The following is a 22,448-nucleotide window of genomic DNA, read 5'->3' on the forward strand; positions in this document are numbered from 1 at the left end:
AGTAAAACATCCCACGTGAGACTCGCCCCATAACCCTTAATCAGGGTGAGTAGCATGCTTACATCTTGGTGGGACGTTAGCAGCGGTTGTCCTTTGGGGAAACGGGTCCCCGCCACATGAATGTGGAGTTACTCCACTGATTTAGGTCAGCCAAAGGATGCGAGCAACAACTCTACCACGCTGTGTTTGGTTAAGGAGACATTGGTATGGTTCCACAGCTCATTTTAGTTGGGCTAAATGTAAAGGAGATTAATTTTGGTGATTAAAAAAAAATCAAAGAAGGTGATTCTGTGCAGCCTCTACCTACCGCACTGCCTGCAGGCTTTCATTCGGCTGGCAGTGGTTGAGTGGCTGTTTTGTGTTTGGTGTAAAAGTGCTCATTGTTAAAGCAAAGTGGTGCCAAGGGCTGAGAAATTTAGTCTGCGTTAAGTGTATTATTTATTTAGTTGTATTTTTTTGGTGGGGGCCCTTTGCGTGCTTGTAAATTTAGTACCAGCAGCAGTTATGCAGAAAAGCCCTCTTATTCCATTCTTTGTCTTTATGTTTATTTTTTAAAATCTATCTTTAGACATTGTGTAGGCTGGTGGGGGAATGAATTATGAGTTTATTTTACTATGAAGCTTTACTTAGTCAAGACAACATTATTTTTTATGGAAATTGCATATGGCCAGGTGGCTCTGTCGCAGAGAAAATGGTTCATAATCAAAATATCACGAGTCAAACTACCCGGTTCGGTGTATACTCACCCCATCAACCCCTCATAGATCAATGTTGACTTCTCCCATAGGTTAACTGTCAAAGGTCAACAGTAGGTAAATTGGTCCCCACTCTAGCAATATGGAATTCATGGTATTTGGTCAATTCTTCGATGCTGGCCAGACGTCTTGGAAGAAGAGATGAGGACCCACACTTTACACCACCATATGTGACCTGCTGATCGGCTAATTCTGGTTTACCCATTCATGCTGCTGGCTTGACAGAGGCGGAGGGGGGCCTGATTTTAATCGGCTTGCACCATCGTTTTGCAGACTTGCGCTGGGAAAATGATCCGGTGACCTCTGCATTGCAAGTTCAGTCTGCTCACAATTATACCAGGGTGGCAATCGCTGATTAGTGTACTGGGTTACAGTCCAAACTGCCCAAACTACGTTCAATTATTTTTTCACGTGTTTATCTTTTTTCAAATTTGTACTATCGACATCTTGCTGTGAGGAAAAATATCCATTGGCGACTCTCTCTAAAACCAGTGCATCATCACCTAATCTGATCTTATTCTAATGTATATAGTGCCTCGGTAAAGGTGCAGTACAAAAAATTAGCGATTCGTACAACAGGCGTGTGATGAGATGAGTTGACGAGAAGGACGACAGCGGGTGAGCATCATGATGCGTGACATCAACGATGATGAGAGTGACGATGAGCGGTTGACGACGATGAGCGAGTGCGATGATGATTGTTGTTGATGGGGAAGGGAGGGGGAAGTGGAGCTGAGGGAAGCGAGGCAAAATCAGCGAGTGTTTTAATGGGAAAATGACTAGTAGACGGTGAGTGTTTGACGTGTCGGGGCAGCTTGTTCCAGTGCAAGGGGGCTATCATCGTGATTGGGCACAAGGAGGAAGGGGGGGATGGACAAGGAGAGACATCTGGGGCTGTGGACGGAGAGGGCGAGACTTAGCGTAGAACGAGACAAGGGAAGAGAGATGATTCGTTGGTGCGAGGCCGCGGAGACATTTGTAACTCGGGCGAGGAATTTGGAAAAGGCAACGATATTAGACGGGAAGCCGCTGTAGCTGCACGAGGAGAGGCGATGTGTGGGAGTGCTCGGGGAGATTGACGATGATCCGACCACCTTTTGCTCGAGAATGGCCAGCGGAACGTGATATATTACAGAACCGTCTGCTGAGATCATTTCAAGTTAACGTTATATCCGCCGGTGTTAGTCGAGTTCAATTTCCGATTCTTTTCTCTGTCCACAAATGTAGTTCCAGTTCGCATTTTTTCATGCAATTCTGACTTGAGTCATAGTTCTGATAATTCTCTTCTACCATAATATAATTTTCGTTGCTTATGATACTCATTGATGAACATTTGTTTTAGTTCCTGCGCATAGCAAACAGCTTCATTCATGATTTAGGTGACCCGGCCTACCCACGCATGTTGTTAGACAATAAGGGCTCGTTTGGTATATTTGTACGGTACGTGCAATTCTTGCATACGCCGCTCACGGACTTCGCATGTGACCCAGTGCCGGTGAAACTTTGTCTCGTATTGCGGCCCGCACCATTCAACGACACCCTCACGTTCTGTCCTCCTTGTTCACCGAGGTTTGGGCGCTCGGCGACAGCGCTATTGAAGCTCAGCGTGAAGTCGCGTGTCGTGCTCAGTCCAGCTGCCGTTCATGAATTCGGTAGCCTCTTCACTCCTCGCTGTGGTGAACATTCCAGAACGATGACGTCCGCAATCCCATTGTGATATCGAGATATTCCTCGAACATATTATTTTAGTAATTCTCGGAACTGGAACTTAGCCAAATTAATTGAAGAGTCAAGTTTATTTACGGTGGGGTTTTTGTGTGTGTGTGTAACGAGTGGATGACCAGGCCCAGACCAGCAGCTCGTAATACCTCAGAATCCGGTCTAATCGCGTGTGCCTACCCTGGATTTAATCCCAGAATCTCAGGGGTGCCGATTCAGTTCCCTGACCCCTGACCATATACATCGTCGTCAGTGGCAGATGTGATCTGAACCCGTCCTGGCTTCACGGTCTGCGTGGGTGCCACGGTTGATATGAATAGGCGCTCGCCAGCAACACTTTGTCATCTGAACTCTGTGAGGCTAAACGGACGTCTGCGTCTTTCGCGGGAAAGCGCTCATTAAAGAGCAAACAGGCCTCCGATTTGACAACTTTCCCATCCCAAATGGACCGTAGGGACTCGCAAAAAATTCCTGCGTTTTCTATTCCGCAGACAACGCAGCCCGGCATCCGTGTAAGCACGCGATCCGATTGCAAGCATTGGCTTACCGACGATGGACGTCTGATGTTTGTATTGCTTTCTCTGCTCCTCCCCAGGGCCCTATCGGACTGGATGGAAAGCCAGTGAGTTTAAAACCACTAATTCGCACTGATACGCTAAAGTGTCTTCATCATGCTTTTGTGTGTGCGCGCGCGTGCGTGTGGGTGCACCATGGGTTTTGATTTCTGTTAATATTTCACTTCCTCACACAGCCGTGCTACTTCAGGTCAGGCCATTTCTAAGCAGCCTGTTTAATTTGAATATTTCCATTTGATTATTCGGTGCTGATTCGTGATTTGTGTCTGTGTGTTTTTTCAGGGGGAGCCTGGTCCAAAGGGAGACATGGTAAATGTATTGTGTTTCAGCCCGAGTGGAACGGCACGACCATTCCCTTGCACTTTGTTTGGTCTCCATCCGCAATGCGCTCTCTCTCTCGCTCGCTCGCTCATTCTCTCCACGCCCGTTTGAAGTGCTCGCCCATGCAACACTGTGCAGTGCCATCCACAAAGCAAACAAAGCGAATTTGGCGGCTAATTTGAAACGCAATTTCGAGGACGGCAATCAAAAGGCGGGGGTTCATTTATGCACGTGCACAGTGCGGACGTTTGGCGTCGATGCGGCGATAAACATACATGAGAATACGTCGCAAGGAGAGTGGCTGGACCTTCGAAGCCGACCAACAACACAGCCCACCAATATCGTGACCGCGACGTGGGTGAAGTCTGGAGGTTCCGGGACCTCTGGCGCGGGCGCGTAAGTGTGATAGATGGGCCACGGTATCTTGCCTCGAGAATCTCGGAGAACTCGTTCAATGTTGACACGCACCTTTTGCTCCAGAATTTCTATCGATAAGAAGCGATGCCGCAGATGGCCGGGTGTCTCCGGAGGGGATAACGCTCATGGCTTGCGTCTGAGCGCTGTGAGCGGCACTGGTGCGAGATCGTGGCGTCAGCCCCATGTCACCGTTGACTACGTAAACACACGGTCGTGTAAGTGTGTGGCTTTTCGTTTAGTTTGACGAAGCCCAGCTCTGTGGGCTGCATTTACATAGTAGATGGGAGATCCAAGGAGATACATTTCACACAAAGACAAAAGTCCCCCCCCCCACCGTATAGCCTTAACAAACTGTTGGGGCAAGTGCTGTTAGCGACTAGCACCCATGAAGGCCGGCACGGCACACATTTAACACACACTCACCATGGTTGTGGTGAGCGTGTTCTTTTCCCCCAAAGCAAAGTACATGGTGTCTATAATGGTGTCCTACATTACTAAGTACGTATCATCATTAGATATCACTTTGATCTCGGCTGCTAAAAGCATACGCACTCACACGTGCTTAGCGGTAGGTTAGGACTGTTCGATGTATTCATTTATCATCGGATAACTTCTCGTCCCTCAAAATCTCCACGAGACCGCCAGGGATGTTGGCGACCCGCGTCGCATCGATGCCTCAGGGAGACCCCGGGAGTTTGGCAGCATCTCGGCTGTGATTGCTTCCAACGATTCTGTTCTCACGCTTCTGTTGAAGATCGCTCAAGCGTTTGTGTCCTTTGGTCGCATCTTTTCCACTTAATTCCCAGCGTTCGACCACGCACTTTAATCTGCGGTCTCATAATACATCTTGAGTAATAGATAACGCGATTTGATAATATGTTGTTGTTTTTTGTGGATTCGAGACATAATAGACGTAAACATAGTTGGAGAAAGTATTTATCCTCTCAGATTTGCTGATGACAGCCCTAATGAGCAACGTAACGATACGTTATAAAAACTTAATTTGAAAAAAAAATGCCGCAGAGAGACCTGAAGATATCAATGTGAGCAAAACCAAAGTCAAGTGTAATTTACTGAAAAAATATAATTTGTTGAAAGGGACTCACTGGGAAGCACAGCAGAGCATGTATGTCTGGGACAATTACTATGAACTGGACCATGATCAAAATGATTAAATAAAGGTGGAATCACGAGTGGGTTGAATTACCTTTTGGAAAATGTTAATTTGATCATGAAAAGAAACATTCCAGCGTTTGGCCGAGGAAGAAAGTTTTTAAATCGGTGTATATTGCCTGCTATGACACCACGGATCAGGCGTGGACAACTGACAAAACAATGTTAATGCAGGCATGAAGAGCATGATTAATGTTCAAAGTGTTAAAGCATAACATTGAAGTTACCACACACCATTGAGTTTCATTACAACTGATCGCTATCGGGACCAGTGCATGTTTATTTTACTTGTAATTGACTGATCAGCTCAAGATGTGTTTCATGTTGGATAATAATAGAATTGTGTGTTTAAAAATACATTACCCAGCCGACGAAACATTGTCTTTGTGGGTAATTGCCAACGAAAATAATTGTGATAGACGTTATACAACAAAAAATTGCATCCCAGTGTCAGTCCTCTGCTGGATTCAAATATCCCCACGCCGTGCCGTCACAGGGGTTGTTTAGACCATACTTCACCACACTGGGCAGTATGGTTTCGTGAAGTTGGGGGTGGGAAGTGAGAGAGAGCCAAGGAATGGTTCAGACATCACTCACCACCGAGGTTTATTTGTGGCAAGGAATTGAACGCAGTTCTCCTGGTTCATAGCGCAGCGCGATAAACACAGCGCCACTGATCCCCGCTGACCGATATGCGATATCATAATTTACTCGTAAAGCTTTAGTCTCAAAGTTCCTTTGCAGGAGAATCCTGCATTAGGATGTTTGGCCAATATATTCGTGGGTAGCTTTGCTTGCGAGAGGAAACCAGACGAACCATATAGACCCAGTGCCGCGTGGGGATAATTGCTCAGACTCCACGCATACTTTATAGCACAGAGAAGAAATGACAGCATTGAAGTTTCAAGCAAAGCTACTGAGAAAATTAAAAAAACACACACTTTTATATTGAATAAGTAGTTGTAAATCTGCACGCGATATTATTTTAGCGAGTGTATACATAGCAACTGTCCCAGGGGAGCGGAAACATTGAGCAGTAGCGGAGTTGTCCTGTGGTTGTGGATGCAGAGAGGCATGAAAATGACCATATTCACATTCTCTCGCAAATATTAATTCAACCACCCCCCCCCCCCCCACGAGGTGTGTGGGCAGTGTGCGCACCGCGATGTGAGCAAGGCCTGCGCGATCTTTGCACGTGCACGTGTGTTGTGTGGGAGTCAAGGTGAGAGCGCGCGTGTGTGTGCGTGCGTGTGTATTGTGGGGAGCGGTGGTGTAGCGGTTAGCACGCTGCACTACGAACCTGGCGACACGGGTTCGATTCCCGTTCACGGCAAACACCAGTGGCGATTATCTAAACCGGTCCTGGGCCTCCCCTAGGTCAACTCAGCCTCAAATTAGTACCTGGTGCTATGTGTAAACATCGCCGCTAGGGAGACGAAGGCGGCCGGGTGTGGTGTTGGCCACCCACCGCCTTTATAGGTGCTCGCTAACAGCACTTGCCCCTACAGTCTGTTAAGGCTATATGGGGGATCTTTGTATGTGTCTTTGTGTATTCATTGCGGGCCTTCATAGGTGCTCGCTAACAGCGCTTGTCCCTTTCACTCTGTTAAGGCCATCCGGGGTGATTGTGGTCTCTTTGTACGATTGGGGAGCGGTAGTGCAGCGGCTAGAGCGCTGCGCTTCGGACCCGATGACCCGAATTCAATTCCCGCTCACGGCCAACACCAGCGACGATTATCTGAACCCGCCTTAAATAAGTACGTCATGCGGTGTGTAAACATCAACATTGCTGAGACTTAAGACGGCGTATAGTGTTGGACAACCCACACCTTCGTGTGCCAGTGCCAGCCTTCATAGGTGCTCGCTAGCAGCACTTGCCCCAAAAAGGCCGTTATGGCTATAAGGGTGATCTTTGTCTTTGTAATAGTGTAAGGGAGCTCGGCCAAAAAGTTACTATTTTTTCTCCAAGAGCAGGGAGCAGTCACACAGCTTGTAAAGCAATGTTGTTGTTGTTGTGGCAACGCTTCACAAACACAAACTTGTGGGAAAATCAGTTGCTTACCTTTTGTTTTGATGCTGTCATGGTATAACGGTGGGCCCTGTGGACTTGCGAACCAGAGGTCGCCGGTTTGATCTCTCGGTGGGGTCGTTGAAAGTTTCTTAAATCAACCACTGCACCCCCCGGCCCTTGATAAATGAGTGCACTTCAGTTAATCAATCGGCAGGTTACGTACGGTGAGTCCTACCTCTTCCATAGACGTCTGGGCCAGAGTGGAAGAGTGTATGAACTCAGCCTCCAGATGGGCTCTCTAAATAAAAGGCAGAATAGAGCGTGGATGTGAGCTTGCAAATTGCAGAGCTGCACTTCATACCTGTGTTTTATCTGGTGAGAATCCGTTGAGGAGGCAAATACCATGATAGAGAGACACATGCGATGGTTGGGTGAGTGATTTTGGCTGATTCCCGTTGTCAGAACACTTGAGCTTGCACTGCTGAGATTCTGGGCCTAAATCCAGGTTTCAGCCACCCGCTCTTAAGTGCAGTGAGTCTGTTCACCGATGACTGAAAATATTTTGCCACAATGAACACTTTAAAGCTGTGGTTATTTATATTATTACTATTAAGCTCATCTGCACTCAAATCTTTTTTTAAAATAAAACTTCCTGCCAACCTTTCGCGACGCGTAATCCCAACTTTAATACTTCTCAGGTATCATTTTTGCTGTGAGCAAATGCTTAAATTGCTTACATTGTATTCTTGCATATGGCAATATGTCCAGGGGCTAAATGCCTACGTCGATGTCTGCTAGCCGCTAGAGGCCTTCGGGAGAGAGATCCTGCACTTTTGCTATCCCTTGGTTGAGGGAGCGCAGTTCCGCAACGGGTTTCGCGTGGGCCACAGTTTCGCGTGGGCCACAGCTTCGCGTGGGCCACAGTTTCGCGTGGGCCACAGTTTCGCGTGGGCCACAGCTTCGCGTGGGCCACAGTTTCGCGTGGGCCACAGTTTCGTGTGGGCCACAGTTTCGCGTGGGCCACAGTTTCGCGTGGGCCACAGTTTCGCGTGGGCCACAGTTTCGCGTGGGCCACAGTTTCGCGTGGGCCACAGTTTCGCGTGGGCCACAGCTTCGCGTGGGCCACAGTTTCGCGTGGGCCACAGTTTCGTGTGGGCCACAGCTTCGCGTGGGCCACAGCTTCGCGTGGGCCACAGTTTCGCGTGGGCCACAGTTTCGCGTGGGCCACAGTTTCGCGTGGGCCACAGTTTCGCGTGGGCCACAGTTTCGCGTGGGCCACAGTTTCGCGTGGGCCACAGTTTCGCGTGGGCCACAGCTTCGCGTGGGCCACAGCTTCGCGTGGGCCACAGTTTCGCGTGGGCCACAGTTTCGCGTGGGCCACAGCTTCGCGTGGGCCACAGCTTCGCGTGGGCCACAGTTTCGCGTGGGCCACAGTTTCGCGTGGGCCACAGTTTCGCGTGGGCCACAGTTTCGCGTGGGCCACAGTTTCGCGTGGGCCACAGTTTCGCGTGGGCCACAGTTTCGCGTGGGCCACAGCTTCGCGTGGGCCACAGTTTCGCGTGGGCCACAGTTTCGCGTGGGCCACAGCTTCGCGTGGGACACAGTTTCGCGTGGGCCACAGTTTCGCGTGGGCCACAGTTTCGCGTGGGCCACAGTTTCGCGTGGGCCACAGTTTCGCGTGGGCCACAGCTTCGCGTGGGCCACAGCTTCGCGTGGGCCACAGCTTCGCGTGGGCCACAGCTTCGCGTGGGCCACAGTTTCGCGTGGGCCACAGTTTCGCGTGGGCCACAGTTTCGCGTGGGCCACAGCTTCGCGTGGGCCACAGTTTCGCGTGGGCCACAGTTTCGCGTGGGCCACAGCTTCGCGTGGGCCACAGCTTCGCGTGGGCCACAGTTTCGCGTGGGCCACAGTTTCGCGTGGGCCACAGTTTCGCGTGGGTCACAGTTTCGCGTGGGTCACAGTTTCGCGTGGGCCACAGTTTCGCGTGGGTCACAGTTTCGCGTGGGCCACAGTTTCGCGTGGGTCACAGTTTCGCGTGGGTCACAGTTTCACGTGGGTCACAGTTTCGCGTGGGCCACAGTTTCGCGTGGGCCACAGTTTCGCGTGGGCCACAGTTTCGCGTGGGCCACAGTTTCCCGTGGGCCACAGTTTCGCGTGGGCCACAGTTTCGCGTGGGTCACAGTTTCGCGTGGGCCACAGTTTCGCGTGGGCCACAGTTTCGCGTGGGCCACAGTTTCGCGTGGGTCACAGTTTCGCGTGGGTCACAGTTTCGCGTGGGTCACAGTTTCGCGTGGGCCACAGTTTCGCGTGGGCCACAGTTTCGCGTGGGCCACAGTTTCGCGTGGGCCACAGTTTCACGTGGGTCACAGTTTCGCGTGGGCCACAGTTTCGCGTGGGCCACAGCTTCGCGTGGGCCACAGTTTCGCGTGGGCCACAGTTTCGCGTGGGCCACAGCTTCGCGTGGGTCACAGTTTCGCGTGGGTCACAGTTTCGCTTGGGCCACAGTTTCGCGTGGGTCACAGTTTCGCGTGGGCCACAGTTTTGCGTGGGTCACAGTTTCGCGTGGGTCACAGTTTTGCGTGGGCCACAGTTTCGCGTGGGCCACAGTTTCGCGTGGGCCACAGTTTCGCGTGGGCCACAGTTTCGCGTGGGCCACAGTTTCGCGTGGGCCACAGTTTCACGTGGGTCACAGTTTCGCGTGGGCCACAGTTTCGCGTGGGCCACAGCTTCGCGTGGGCCACAGTTTCGCGTGGGCCACAGTTTCGCGTGGGCCACAGTTTCGCGTGGGCCACAGTTTCGCGTGGGCCACAGTTTCGCGTGGGCCACAGTTTCGCGTGGGCCACAGTTTCGCGTGGGCCACAGTTTCGCGTGGGCCACAGTTTCGCGTGGGCCACAGTTTCGCGTGGGCCACAGTTTTGTTTGCATGGCGACAAGCGCACGACTTCGGCTTCGTGCCTCTCGTTCTCTACTTCGTGAAGGAGATGCGCGCGTCGGCCTGTCGACGATCAGATGCGGTTGATGCCGAAACCTGCGCCGTCGAGGAATGGTCACGTGGAGGGGGTGCGATGGGTCTCGAATGAGGTCCATGCTCTTAGTTCTTTCGGTAAAGTCACGTAAGTAAAAAATATGAAATTAAAATTAATAAAATAAAACAATAAAATCACGATGTTTCGGAGGCAACACAAGCTTCCGTCTTCAGGTGAAACCGTCACTTTATATAGTGGTTAAGGGGCTCCTCCGCCCTTAACCACTATATAAGGTACAGATATTTATACGGACGCTTGTGTTGCCTCCGAAACGTCGTGATTTTATTGTTTATTTTATTAATTTAATTTTTTTTTACCTACGTGACTTTACCGAAAGAACTAAGAGTATGAATCCTTGCAGTCACGAAAGCTTCAAATCTAGAACTCGAATGAGGTGTTTATTCTGGGTTGATTTAAGTATCTGTTTGGTTACATAAGAGCAACACGTAATGACTCTGTGAAGTAACCGTCACAATATATACAAACTAAAACCAGAAAAAGGGCAACAGCATAGTATCACGAGTAATAATAATGAAGCACATATCGAAAGGAAAGAGTTGAGCAGTGGTATGAGAACCATTACAACTGCCCGCTGCTTGTGATCACGCTAAATGGAGACACAGCTACATTCGTACGGCATTTTCATCGACATTTGCCGTGTAGGGGAGCAGGCAGGGGGAAAGGGCTTATGGTGTAAATTTGGCTTCCGGGCATTGTAATTAACATGGACTGCTAATTAACAGGGTATTAACAGGGTATGATAATAAACAGGATATTAACAGGGTATTAACAGGGACTACTAATGAACAGGGTATTCACAGGGTATTCTAACCTGGAAATGTGCAGGACGAAGAAGGCAGCCGAGGGTGAGAGCCTCGGCATTCATACGGCCAGGGTGACTCAGAATGTTTATTTAGACTGGAGGAATCCGATGAGCTTGGAAGCTCTTCATCACAGATGTCCAGTGTGCAGCTGGATCTCAGTACGCGCTACCAACGGGAGAGCACCGCCGGCTTTACCTGGAGCGGTCGGCGACGTGGAGAAATGGGGGGGGGGGTATCACGGCTCAATTTTTTCACGGTTGCGGCTTTATTGAAAACAGAATTTTAGGAAAATGTGCTGAGCTGATGAATGGAACTGAAGTTTAAAAAAAATGTTTGCAGCAAAAGTTTCGTCTGATCTGGGGAGAGAACAAAAAAATTAACACAGGTGTTGTCCAGAGGGCTGGATAGTTTCTAACCCTGCTCAAATTCCCGAGGAAATATAGTGTGTCCTAACAGCCACACGCTGCACACACGTTTTCTTTCCAATGGGGGTTGGCTGGCTGGGGGGGGGGGGGGGGAATAATTTAGCATTAAATTTCCCAATTCGTGTAATGATTTTTTTTATTCTTAAAATTATTAAAAGGTAACTTAATTTTCTTAATCCAGGCAAAGTCTTGCTAACGCTCAAGACTCTTTCAGGAGGATGTTTCATGGCTTCCTTAGAGTAGAATTTTTGCACGTGGGAGGAGGCTTAGAGGACTCGCAAAAAGCCAGTTCGCCAAAAGGAAAACAAAGTAAATGCGCAGCCCTGCAATATCTCGCTCACGCACAAGGTGCCTCCAATAGGCGGTGCTCTAGAGCCCCGCCAGAGGACATTTTGGCCTACTCTTCCACGTTCTCCAGACGTACTGGAGCAGGTGCACAGAAATAGAACTCAAAACTCTTAACGAACCTACTGGATTCTTCAAAAGACGATATAAATGAGGAACAACCTACTTGTTGTACTTGCCACCTCCCGGTGACTCGCAGTGTAGCAGTTTGGTAGTCTCACAGAACGCATTGACGAATTTCGTGCGCGAGTCACTAACCCCATTTCAAAACGTTACAATGCAGAGCTTATGCCACCGCACCAACATCAACGTTTTGTACGTGCATGATTTTCTTAAAAGACGGCCAATTTCAAAAAAAGATATGCATCGAGTCAAAACAATGACTTTTGCTTGCACACTCCGTGACACGCTGTCAGGGTTTCCATGAAAGTAGCAAGCCAAATAATAGACCCCCCTCCCGGGGATAATGCTGCATAAACCGTTGTAATAAGATGCCCGTTCATAGGGGTACTCAACATCACACATCACACGCTCATGGCACATTTTGGCCCAGGCATTCTCCCTCAGATCAGGCCCCATGTGTTGCTGGCTCATGCGACTGGCATTCCGATTTATGTAATGCAACAATGCCAGACAACGTGGTCTCATTCACGAGCAAGGGTTACGTCGGTCAGATTCGCCAGTCGTGGCATCTGAGTGTTAGCTGCTTGTCCGCTTGCAAGCTGAAAATGTTGAAGGTTAAATTTCTGATAATTTTTGTTGTTGCTGATTTTCACCAGCCAACTGTGTGTTGCAAGGCGTTTGTTAATTGCTCTGTGGCGTCGTTCCCAACTATAGCGCACTGTGTATATACATGTCGAACTTATTTCCCGCCGTACGTGGCCAAACGTGCTAATCGGGGGTGTGCTCCCGTATCTAAACTAAGACTAAACTAAAGCTAGTTTTTATTTTACCGGGTAAGGCCCACTGAGCTATAGAACTCTTTTTCAGAAACGACCTGGCCACAAATGATAGCTCAACGAAGTGGCTTATCACGTGGAAGTGTATATAGCAGCAGCTAAATACTCTAAACGCACGTTTGTCTGAGCTAAAGGGCTTGGAAAAATAAAAAAAACTCACACTGACATTGAGGTTAATGTCGCCCATATATAACTATGCTACTTCAATGCAGATATCACTGCTCAGTGAAATCACAACCAGACGGTTGCAAGTAGATCTGGGCTATTTAATTATATGAGTGATTGTTTTGCCCGATCGATTTTCGTTCGATTAATGCTGGACAACGTGAAATTAGTTGAGTGAATAAAAAGTATCATCTATCTCCCCACGTGTGTCACTCGATGGGAAGTGATGGACAGGCATCATCAACCCCGTCACACTTGGCCTGACCTTGAAGGGTTTCCTGCCTTCATGAGGCAGAGGATGTTGGTGCGTGCGGAATATTTCAAGGGGCCTCAGTATTCAACCACAAAAATTAGTCGATGACAATTTTTTTGTAGATTCATTCTGCTCGCGTGTGGCTGAACGGAACAGGTCATAAGGCAGTTTAGGTATTAAGATACACTGCATTGACGCGGTGTTTGTTGAAGCCGTGTGTAGCTCCTCCATTGCTCTCCTGAGCGACCGTGTGTGGGGCAGTGGTTGAGCACACGGTCCACGGTTTGCCGCGCAGAGCCACAGTCTAAACCGAGGCTCATTTTTTGTTACATTTTCCACTTTTACGATTGAGCCGCGGTCCCATGGTTGTTTGGTCAGATCGAATCGGGGGGGGGGGGAGTTCCTGTGGCGAGGGGGGGGGGGAAATGATTCCTCTGTTGTAGGTGCTCATATTCTTGGTTCTTTCGGTGAAGTCACATTGATAGAAAATAAAAATAGGCCTGATGAAGACCGCTTGTGTTGCGATCGAAACGTCGTGGGTTTTTTTTACCTTTATTTTTACATTTATTTTTAATTTAATTTAATTTATTTTTATTTTCTAGCTACGTGACTTTACCGAAAGAACCAAGAATATGAATTCCTGCAGTCACGAAAGTTTTAAGTCAAAATCTGTAGGTGCTCCTGGCCATAACTCTCTGCTCGCCAGCGTTCCACATGGTCAAGCCAGGAGGTTTCGGGTGCCTTCACTCGGGACCAACATTGGTTTCCAGGATTTGAGGTGGGCTATCGGTGGGTTCTCAAGCTCCTCCTCCTCCTCTCGCACTCTCGCGTCGACAGCGCGGGCTTCAGTTTTACCCCTTGAGTACTCGGTGGAAGTTTGAGCCTCTCTGCGGATATGCGGCGGTGTGACGTGAGCCAGGACTGGATGCCGTTGGGTGGGCATCGAATTTCAATGAATCGACTTGGTTGCAAGTTCAAATCCTGTTCGAGGGGTCTAATCAGGTCACCGTCTAGTCAATGTGGATAAAACATTAGTTTGGCATTGTAGGAAATTAACGGTAGTTTTCCTTAAATTTCGATTTAAAGCTTTCGTGACTGCAGGGATTCATCTTCTTGGTTCTTTCGGTAAAGTCACGTAGAAGGGAAATAATAAAATAATAAAAATAAAACATAATAAAATAATTCTCACGACGTTTCGGCCACAACGCAAGCAGCCGTCCTCAGGTGAAGAACAGGTCTGTCGGAAAGACAGTGTCTGAATGAATTCATCCACCTGAGGACGGCTGCTTGCGCTGTGGCCGAAACGTCGTGAGAATTATTTTATTATGTTTTATTTTTATTATTGTATTATTTCCCTTCTACGTGACTTTACCGAAAGAACCAAGAAGGTAGTTTTCCTGTGAATAAACTGGGTCCTATCACAAGGATGTAACATTTCTGCCCCTTGATATGAGCACTGCCTGGTGTGTTCATCTGAGCTGTATTGGACTCTTGGGCAATCATTGTTAGTAGATATTCATTAATGCCGGCACAGAGTGACATAGCCAACATCACGGATGTCCAGCTCCCTTCGTGTTTCCTTTTGTGACCTTTAAGACCACACCAGGTACTCATTTTAGATGGAGGGTCCTCTTTCGGTCATAAAAGCCAGGTTCAAATTTCAACTCCTGCTGGTGTTTTCCATGACCAAGAATTGAACTTGATTATACGTAATGCAGTACACTCACCACTCAAACCACTGTTCCCCACGTAAACATGGAAGCTTAAATATACGAGTTGCCATAATGCGCGCACAGAAGAATGCCAAATAGCAGAGCAATACGCACACAAAACACTCACACACACACACGCGCGCGTGCGCACACACAATCGACCAGCACAATGATGGAGCAATCATCCACTGTTTTTAAGTCAGGGAACGCAAAAGAGGAATTTGCGGGAATTAATGGGAGCGGGTTTCTGCGGGGTTGCGGTGATTTTAACTGGGCCGGCCGAATATGGGAACTACAGTTTGCGATTCGAGATGGCTGAAAGCGGATCCCCAGCTGCCGTTATTAGCCCCGTTATTGGCTTTGCTTAAAGAGAGTGCGCCCCCACACCACCCCTCTCTTGCCCCACCACCACCAGCACCCTGAAACCCTCGCTCGAGTTACCCACATTTAGCAAAGTGATTGCAGGGCAGCGGCAGCGGCAGTATTCTGCTACCGCCGCTCGCCAATCAACGCGCGGGCAAAGCCCCCTGAGCGCAGCGGGCCAGGGCAGGCAGCGGCTCCCACAGCAAAGCTGTCAGAAATGTGCGAGCCCCCCCTCCCCCCCAGAAGAAATGATATCTGACCTCCACCCCACACATTTTTTTTGTTTCTCTCTCCCTCTCTTTTCTTCCCCTGCCCCCCCTCCTCCTCTTCCTCCCCGCGCCTTGTGTGTGTTTTCGCAGGGGCCGCCAGGTCCAAGAGGCGACAAGGTACGTGAATTGAAGCACATGGCCTCGAGCCTCCGCTCGTGCGGGGGGGTCCCTTGTTCATCCCGAGGTCTAAGCAATGAATAGCGCGTGATTTATACCGCGAATTAGCCGTTGTGCTGTTGTGTTAAACGATACACGCCAAGGTGAAAGGCCGGGTGCTCGGTACGGGCAGAAGCCCACAAAGCTCTGTGGAGTTCGGCAAAGCGCCGCTGCTGCTGCTGCTGTTTATATTCGCCGCCGTGGCTAATGGCCGAGCGTCACCGTAGTAAAGTGCTCGACTCGCAATAGGAAGGATCTGACTTCATATCCAAAGTGGGGAATGACTGACTGACAACCCATCCTCTACCCTCCCCCCCCACTTCCCCAGGGTTGATAAAGTGAGTAGCGATTTGGGGGAAGTCAGAATGAGTACCCTGCTTTCTTGGGAAGGAATGTAAATCAGTGAAGCATATTTTGAGCGCGGTCGTTTGTGTATTTCTGAAGTTAAACTTTGCATAAAGTCTCACATGGGCCCAGCAGCACGGTCGATAGTTGATTCCGCTATGAACCAGGTTGTATGATTTTGATTCCTGGCCAAGGCCAACTTCAGTGGTAAGTGCTCTCTGCTACTGGTCACGCAACGCCCCCCCCTCCCCCCCCACCTTTATCAAGCTGCACTGACCAGCATGGTGACGTACGGTCAAACAACTCCCATGACCGACAGAGCATGGGAAGTTGTTGGACCAGCATGATCACTAAACCGATATACTAAATATTAATACGCGCGCGCATGTAACACATACGCAGCCGATCTTGAGTCGATCAAATGAGTACAACTGTGTGGGAAGCGAAGAGTGGCTGTCATTTTGTGGCCAGACTGATTCCCAAGTCAGGAATGTGAAATTTCCATTTCGGTACAATGACCATCAATGGAAATGCGGAATGATGGTCAAATTGGTTTTTGAGGACACTCCTGAGGTTTGCATTTCGCATTTCTCAAATGAGTGGCGTATAGTCTTAGCATTCAAGTAAAAAGGGGCTTTTGTCAATAAAATCTAAATAATGCCGGGACAAATATTGACAAGTTGTATTTTTCTCCCAATACGATGCATTTTAGGGCCCAGTGAATAAGAAGAACGATATCTTTCGACCGTTTGTGTCACTCTAGTTGTTGAATGTTAATTATTCTTCCAAAATGTAAACATGGTCTTAACTTTTTTTTTGTGGCCCGTGATCAGTGACGAATTTATTGGCCAAAAAATGCAACGGAGAAACGCGCGCACTCGCGCTGAGACCCGATTCACAAACTCAGCAGCCGTGATTTATTTCTGTGTGCGTAAGCGCAGCTCGCAGAATGTGTCTGCAAACAATCAGGCGATCGAGTGGCGGGCTGCCTGGCAATCGGTCTCCGCATTCTCGATGATTGCGGGGTGCAGGTGTGGCTTTTTACGGCGCTCTCAAAGCTCATGCCTCCTACGAGCCTCTCAGTGGGCCCTCCGCAATAGCCACTTACCGGTCGTATCGTTATCATCATCATCATCATCCATTCAATCATTGATATCTTGATACATTCAAACGATTGGGCCACATGGCAGGTGTCATGACAATGGAGTTTTAGAAGCCTTGGTGCTGAAGGTGAATTGTTTGAAGCCAGTAAGTTCTGCTTAGCTAAATGGTGGTTGTTTTAAATTGTTATCATTCACGAGTTCTGCTGTGATGAAACTAAAACTGCTAAACTATTTTGGTTTATTTTACCAGCTAAGGCCCACCGAGCTATATAGCTCTTTTTAGAAGCGACCTGGCCACAAATAATAGCTCAACGAAGTGGCTTATCATGTGTACATTTATAGCAGCAGCAAAATACTCTAAACGCATGTTGATTCTAAATGTGGAGGGAAAAACCGGAGGATCCGGTGAAAAATCCATGCGACCATGGGAAGAACGTGCAAACTTCAAATGTACATGCCTCAGGGTCAGGACCGAACCCATGACCTGTATCCTAAGTGCAGTAGTTAACATCTCGCCACTAGGGTACCCCCAAACAGAAGCATTTACTCTAAAGAAAAACCTACATAACCCTACAAGGAACATGAAACTTGAATCGTGTAGAAATAAGGAAACTAACAAACGTGGCGTTAAATTTACATTGCACCTCAAAAGTACGTTGGTCTGTAATTCCATTTCAACGCTATTTGCTTTATTCAGCCAGCCGCGAGCGGGTCGCGACGCCCCGCCGGACCGCTGTTTGTAACGTGAGAATGGATCACAGGGCCTTGCTAGTGTTTCTGATCATTTGTGACTGGAGCCCCAAAAAATTCCACGTCCTAATTTCAGGGATGATTTACCTTCTGCCTCTGGGCCCATGTTATTGCCCCAGTGAGCGGTGACGTCACGTACAGGAGGCATGGCCTTTGACATCGTGCTCTGAAATCGCGGAGATCGCAAGCATCTTAATTTCGTCCGCGACTGCTTTGCTTCAACGGCACATGGGGTCGTAAGTTTTGTGGCCTGTTACAACAACATGGGCAGGCCAACTTTGTCACTGAGATCATACTATAGGCTGCAGGAGCACGTGTCGCATTGTAGCATTAATTTTCATGTAGAAGCATTTCTCTGTCTTCATCGACCAATATCCTTCCACGGTCTGTCTGACCACAATTATTGGAATACTCCCTTCCACTGTGCAAATAAGTAAGTGACGTGTCTGCTTGTTTAATAGTCATTCACAACTGGGGCTTAACAAATGAATGTAAGTTAAACTTTGGATTTATATATTTTTTAATGATTGCACAGTTGTTCAAACCACTGGGCTGTCAAGTCACACGCATTGCGTGTAACCCCTTCACTCGCACGCACGCCAACGCGCGGACTTAGCACGCATATTGCCCCCCCACCGCCCCCCCTTAGACAGACACGCCGACACACGATCGTACGAAATTCACACGCAAACACACACATACATACGCACATACACAAACCAGCCCAATAGTCCACGCCAGCAGCCCCCTCTTCCTTTCGGCCAAAACAATTTGCAAGGTCACATTCACTGATTGGTTCTCATAGTAAGACCCAACTGGTAAATCTCATGCATTGGCAATCCACACACACGACAGCCCTGCAATCACAAGTCTTCATCTCCACAGCCAGTGGTGTAAATTCCCCATTCCAATGACAAGGGCCAGACAACTGCTGGCTACCGCATGAAATGGTGACCATGAAACTTAGTCTGATGTGGGGAGACCACAATTCGAACACAGGTTCTCAATGCTGCTGACAGACGAGTTTTTAATTAGCTTATGTATGCTACAAAGAGTGTCCATCGTACGACAATCGAACCACAGCTGAAATTATGCCGAACGAATTTTAATTCAGCTTTAATATGCGGTCATTGTAGTTGCAGCGCTTAGCACACAATCCAGGTTCCATTCCCGCTTATGGCCAACACCAGTGACGATTATCTGAACCAGTCCTGAGCCTCCCCTAGGTCGACTCAGCCTCATTGGAGTACCTGGTGCGTTGTGTAAACATCGCCCAGAAGGAGACAAAGGCGTGGTGCTGGCCACCCACCCCCTTCGTGTGCCGTGCCGGCCTTCATCGGTGCTCGCGAACAGCACTTTCCCCAACGGTCTTTTACAGGCTATACGGGGGATTTTTGTCTTTTTATTGGCAAGAGCTTGTACCATCAATTCACCTTACTGGAAGAACCCACTTTAGTCACTCATTTCCCAAACTAAAATTCGAACCCAGGTTCTCAGCAGTGCCGGCTATGTGCTTTGACACATTCATTTGAGGCCTCTTGAGCCATCCGGTCAATTAGGCAAAAGAAATGTAATTTTGATTAATGTCGTTGGTTGCCCAGTGACTGACAGCCAATTCCCTGTGGCCGAAGGCACAAGTGTGATGTCAGCCGCAGATGTGCGCATTTTTTGGCCAGTGCCCTTTAATTTGGCCTCGTTGATTAGTGGAGTATTATGTAAGACGTTAGCGCATGACAAGCCTAATTTAAGTGTCCAGGTGGCCTCGGCTTTGAATACGACGAGAGGATGCTGTCTCTAACGTTACGTGCTTTTGGGGTTGTTACTTATCCAAGTGAGGTTGATTGTCCCCATGTGGTTGTTCAAGCAAGATATGTGGGTTTCCAGCTGCTGGTTACGACGTTGTGTGAGGAATTAAAGGAGTGGCTAGAATGACGATGATGTTCATAGATAATGAATGTTGAATGATCGTCCTGTGTTTAACCAGGTAAGTGACCAATTGAGATGATCCGGTTTGAAAAGGAGACATTGGTAACTATGGAGATGCAGGTCATTATTGTTTTAGTTGGTGGTAATTTTGACATTTGTGACTTGGGCTCTTGACAATCACAACTACAGGAAATGTGAACTTTTATAACGTTGGAATTCAGAACGTTGAAAAGTAGCGTAGGGCAATATTCGTTTCCATCGTGGCCTGGAGTCATTCACGAACTTTCACGGCCTCATGGCAAGGACCATTCTCACTGAAACCAGGAGACATCGCCACTGGGTTGTACTGGGAGGGATGTTGAGTGGACCCCGATCATTATCTGAAATTATAAACTTGCAGTTGTTAGTCAAACATGCTGCCCACTGCGTGCCACCCAGACAGATATTCTAAATGAAAGAAAATATGAGATTACAGTGTGTCACGTGTTTAATCCCCGTGACCTAATGCTGTAACATTAGGCTCCTTAAAAGCATTCCGAAATGCTGCTTCTGTGGTAATTACATGCAGCATTGATTTTTAGATCAGAAACAGATGACAGTGTTCAATCATTTACACTCAGGTGAGGGGCCACGGAGATGAGAAAGTCTTTTTTTGCTCAGGCTGGGACACTTAGACTGTCGCATTTTCTTAAGTCTATGATATAAATGAAGCGTGCGATGGGAAATTGCCCTCGGAAAATGTGCTTCAGGGTGACGTGAAACAAAAGTCTTTCTTCAGCGCTCGTCAAAACGAAACGTTGCAATTAGTGAAACACAAATGTGGGTAATTTATATCAAGCAAAGGGGCGGGGAGGGGGGCCCTCAGTGCCTATGACAGTAAACGAGTTTGAGCAATAAACGATGTAAAACAAGCATGATAACATGCCTAGCACGAATTTACGAATGTTTTTAGTAAGTATTGCCTTTCACTCACCTTTTTTAACATTTCGCTGCTCCCTCTATGAGCCTGTTCACAATACATTACAAAACCTCACATGCGTCCCCTGTATAGCCTATGCAGGCTGTTGGGAAAAGTGCTGTTAGCGAGTAGCACCTATGAAGGCCAGCACGGCACACGAGGGGGTGGGTGGCCAGCACCACGCCCGGCCGCCTTCATCTCCTCAGTACTAATATTTTTACGCACCGCATCAGGTACTGATTTAAGGCTGAGCTGACCTAGGGGAGGCCCAGGACCGGTTCAGATAATTGTTAGTGGTGTTGACCGTGAGCAGGAAACGAATTCGGGTCACCGGGTTCGTAGCGCAGCACGCAGACATTCTCATACATACATTCGCACATGCATGCATACATACAACACACATACACAAAAAAACACGAGGACAGTGGGTCAAGTCCTGTTAGCGAGCACCTATCAATGCAGTGCACGAGGCAGCCGTGTGGCCAGCAGCGTGCACGCAGCACGGCCTCTATCTCCGAAGCGCCGATGTTCGCGCATGGCACAGGGGCACGCACTTTTTTTTTGGCTAAATGAACCTCAATTGCCAAATGATGTCACCGATGGCCAGGAGTTGCACACACAAATGGCGCGTTTAGTCTCACAGACTGTTGGGGCGTCACGCGCTGTTAGCAAGCCGCCTAATTTGGCAAACTTCGTCGGGCCCAGGAACACATTGATAAGTGGACTGCTGTGCCTCGTGCTCACGGTGCAATAGGCCAGCAACATTTTATAACTTTTATTTTGTTTTATATTCATTCACTTTGGTTTTTTTCGGTAAAGTCACGTAGGTAAAAAAATGCAATCAATTAATTCACGACGTTTCGGCGTCCTTCTTCAGGTGGGGACAACTTAGCGAAAGCACAAACACTTAAATGTGTCTCAGTGTGAAGAAGGATGCTTGTGTTGCGCCCGAAACGTCGTGATATAATTTATTAAAATATTTTACCTACGTGACTTTACCGAAAAAAACAAAGAGTATGAATCCTTGCAGTCACGAAAACTTCAAATCTAGAATTAATATTCATTCGTTTATTTCAGTCGTGATACTTTTACTTTGATTCGAGAGGCGCCTCCATGGTGTAATCAAGTGCAGTCTCCGACTCCAATGATCCACTCTATCTCCCTGGCCTCTCTGTAAATGTACGTGCTGTGAAGAATGACCATTGCCTCAAACGTCACCTGTTATACATTTCCCTTTGAAGGCCACACACAGTGTTATTGACGAATGTGCTGAGTTTCATGTTCAGTTGGGCGCGTTTGTGGTGTCGAGTACACTGCACCACGACCCCCAGTGATTTGGGTTCAATTTTCTGCCCATGAATTACACTTGGCAAACTCAGCCTAAAATAAATAAATGAAACTCATCTCGACTCTTTGGTTTTTTCGGTAAAGTCACGTGGGTCGAAAAAAATTATAGATCACGACGTTTCGATCGCAACGCAAGCAATCGTCAACGCAAGCAATTCTTCTTACGTGACTTTACCGAAAGAACCAAAGAGTATGGATTCCTGCAGTCACGAAAGCTTCAAATCAAGATTAAACTCATCTCATTGTATTCTAGATTTGAAGCTTTCGTGACTGCAAGGATTCATACTCTTGTTCTTTTTTCGGTAAAGTCACGTAGGTAAAAAATCAAATCAAATAAATGAAAACAACTAAATTAAATCACGACGTTTCGGGCGCAACACAAACGTCCTTCTTCAGGTGGGGACAATGCAGCGAAAGCACAACCGCTTAAGTGTGGTTGTGCTTTCCCTACGTTGTTGTTTTCATTTATTTTATTTTTTACCTACGTGACTTTACCGAAAAAAACAAGAGTATCATCTCATTGTAGTATACCTACAGGAGTAACAGCATCC

At 48.0% G+C, this 22,448-nt stretch overlaps 1 protein-coding gene across 1 annotated transcript in view; it reads left to right on the forward strand.

The window, feature by feature from the left end:
* The window catches only part of LOC133341884 (collagen alpha-1(XXIII) chain-like), a 135,683-nt gene that overhangs the window by 64,472 nt on the left and 48,763 nt on the right, over positions 1-22,448 (forward strand). Inside the window, exons 6-8 of the mRNA XM_061550697.1 lie at positions 3,070-3,096; positions 3,332-3,358; positions 15,403-15,429. Coding sequence (XP_061406681.1) covers positions 3,070-3,096; positions 3,332-3,358; positions 15,403-15,429 — 81 coding nt within the window. The remainder of the gene's footprint in view (positions 1-3,069; positions 3,097-3,331; positions 3,359-15,402; positions 15,430-22,448) is intronic.

Source organism: Lethenteron reissneri, chromosome 12, assembly GCF_015708825.2.
Source record: "Lethenteron reissneri isolate LAM-NWPU_2019-01 chromosome 12, ASM1570882v1, whole genome shotgun sequence".
Classification (NCBI taxonomy): Eukaryota; Metazoa; Chordata; class Hyperoartia; order Petromyzontiformes; family Petromyzontidae; genus Lethenteron; species Lethenteron reissneri.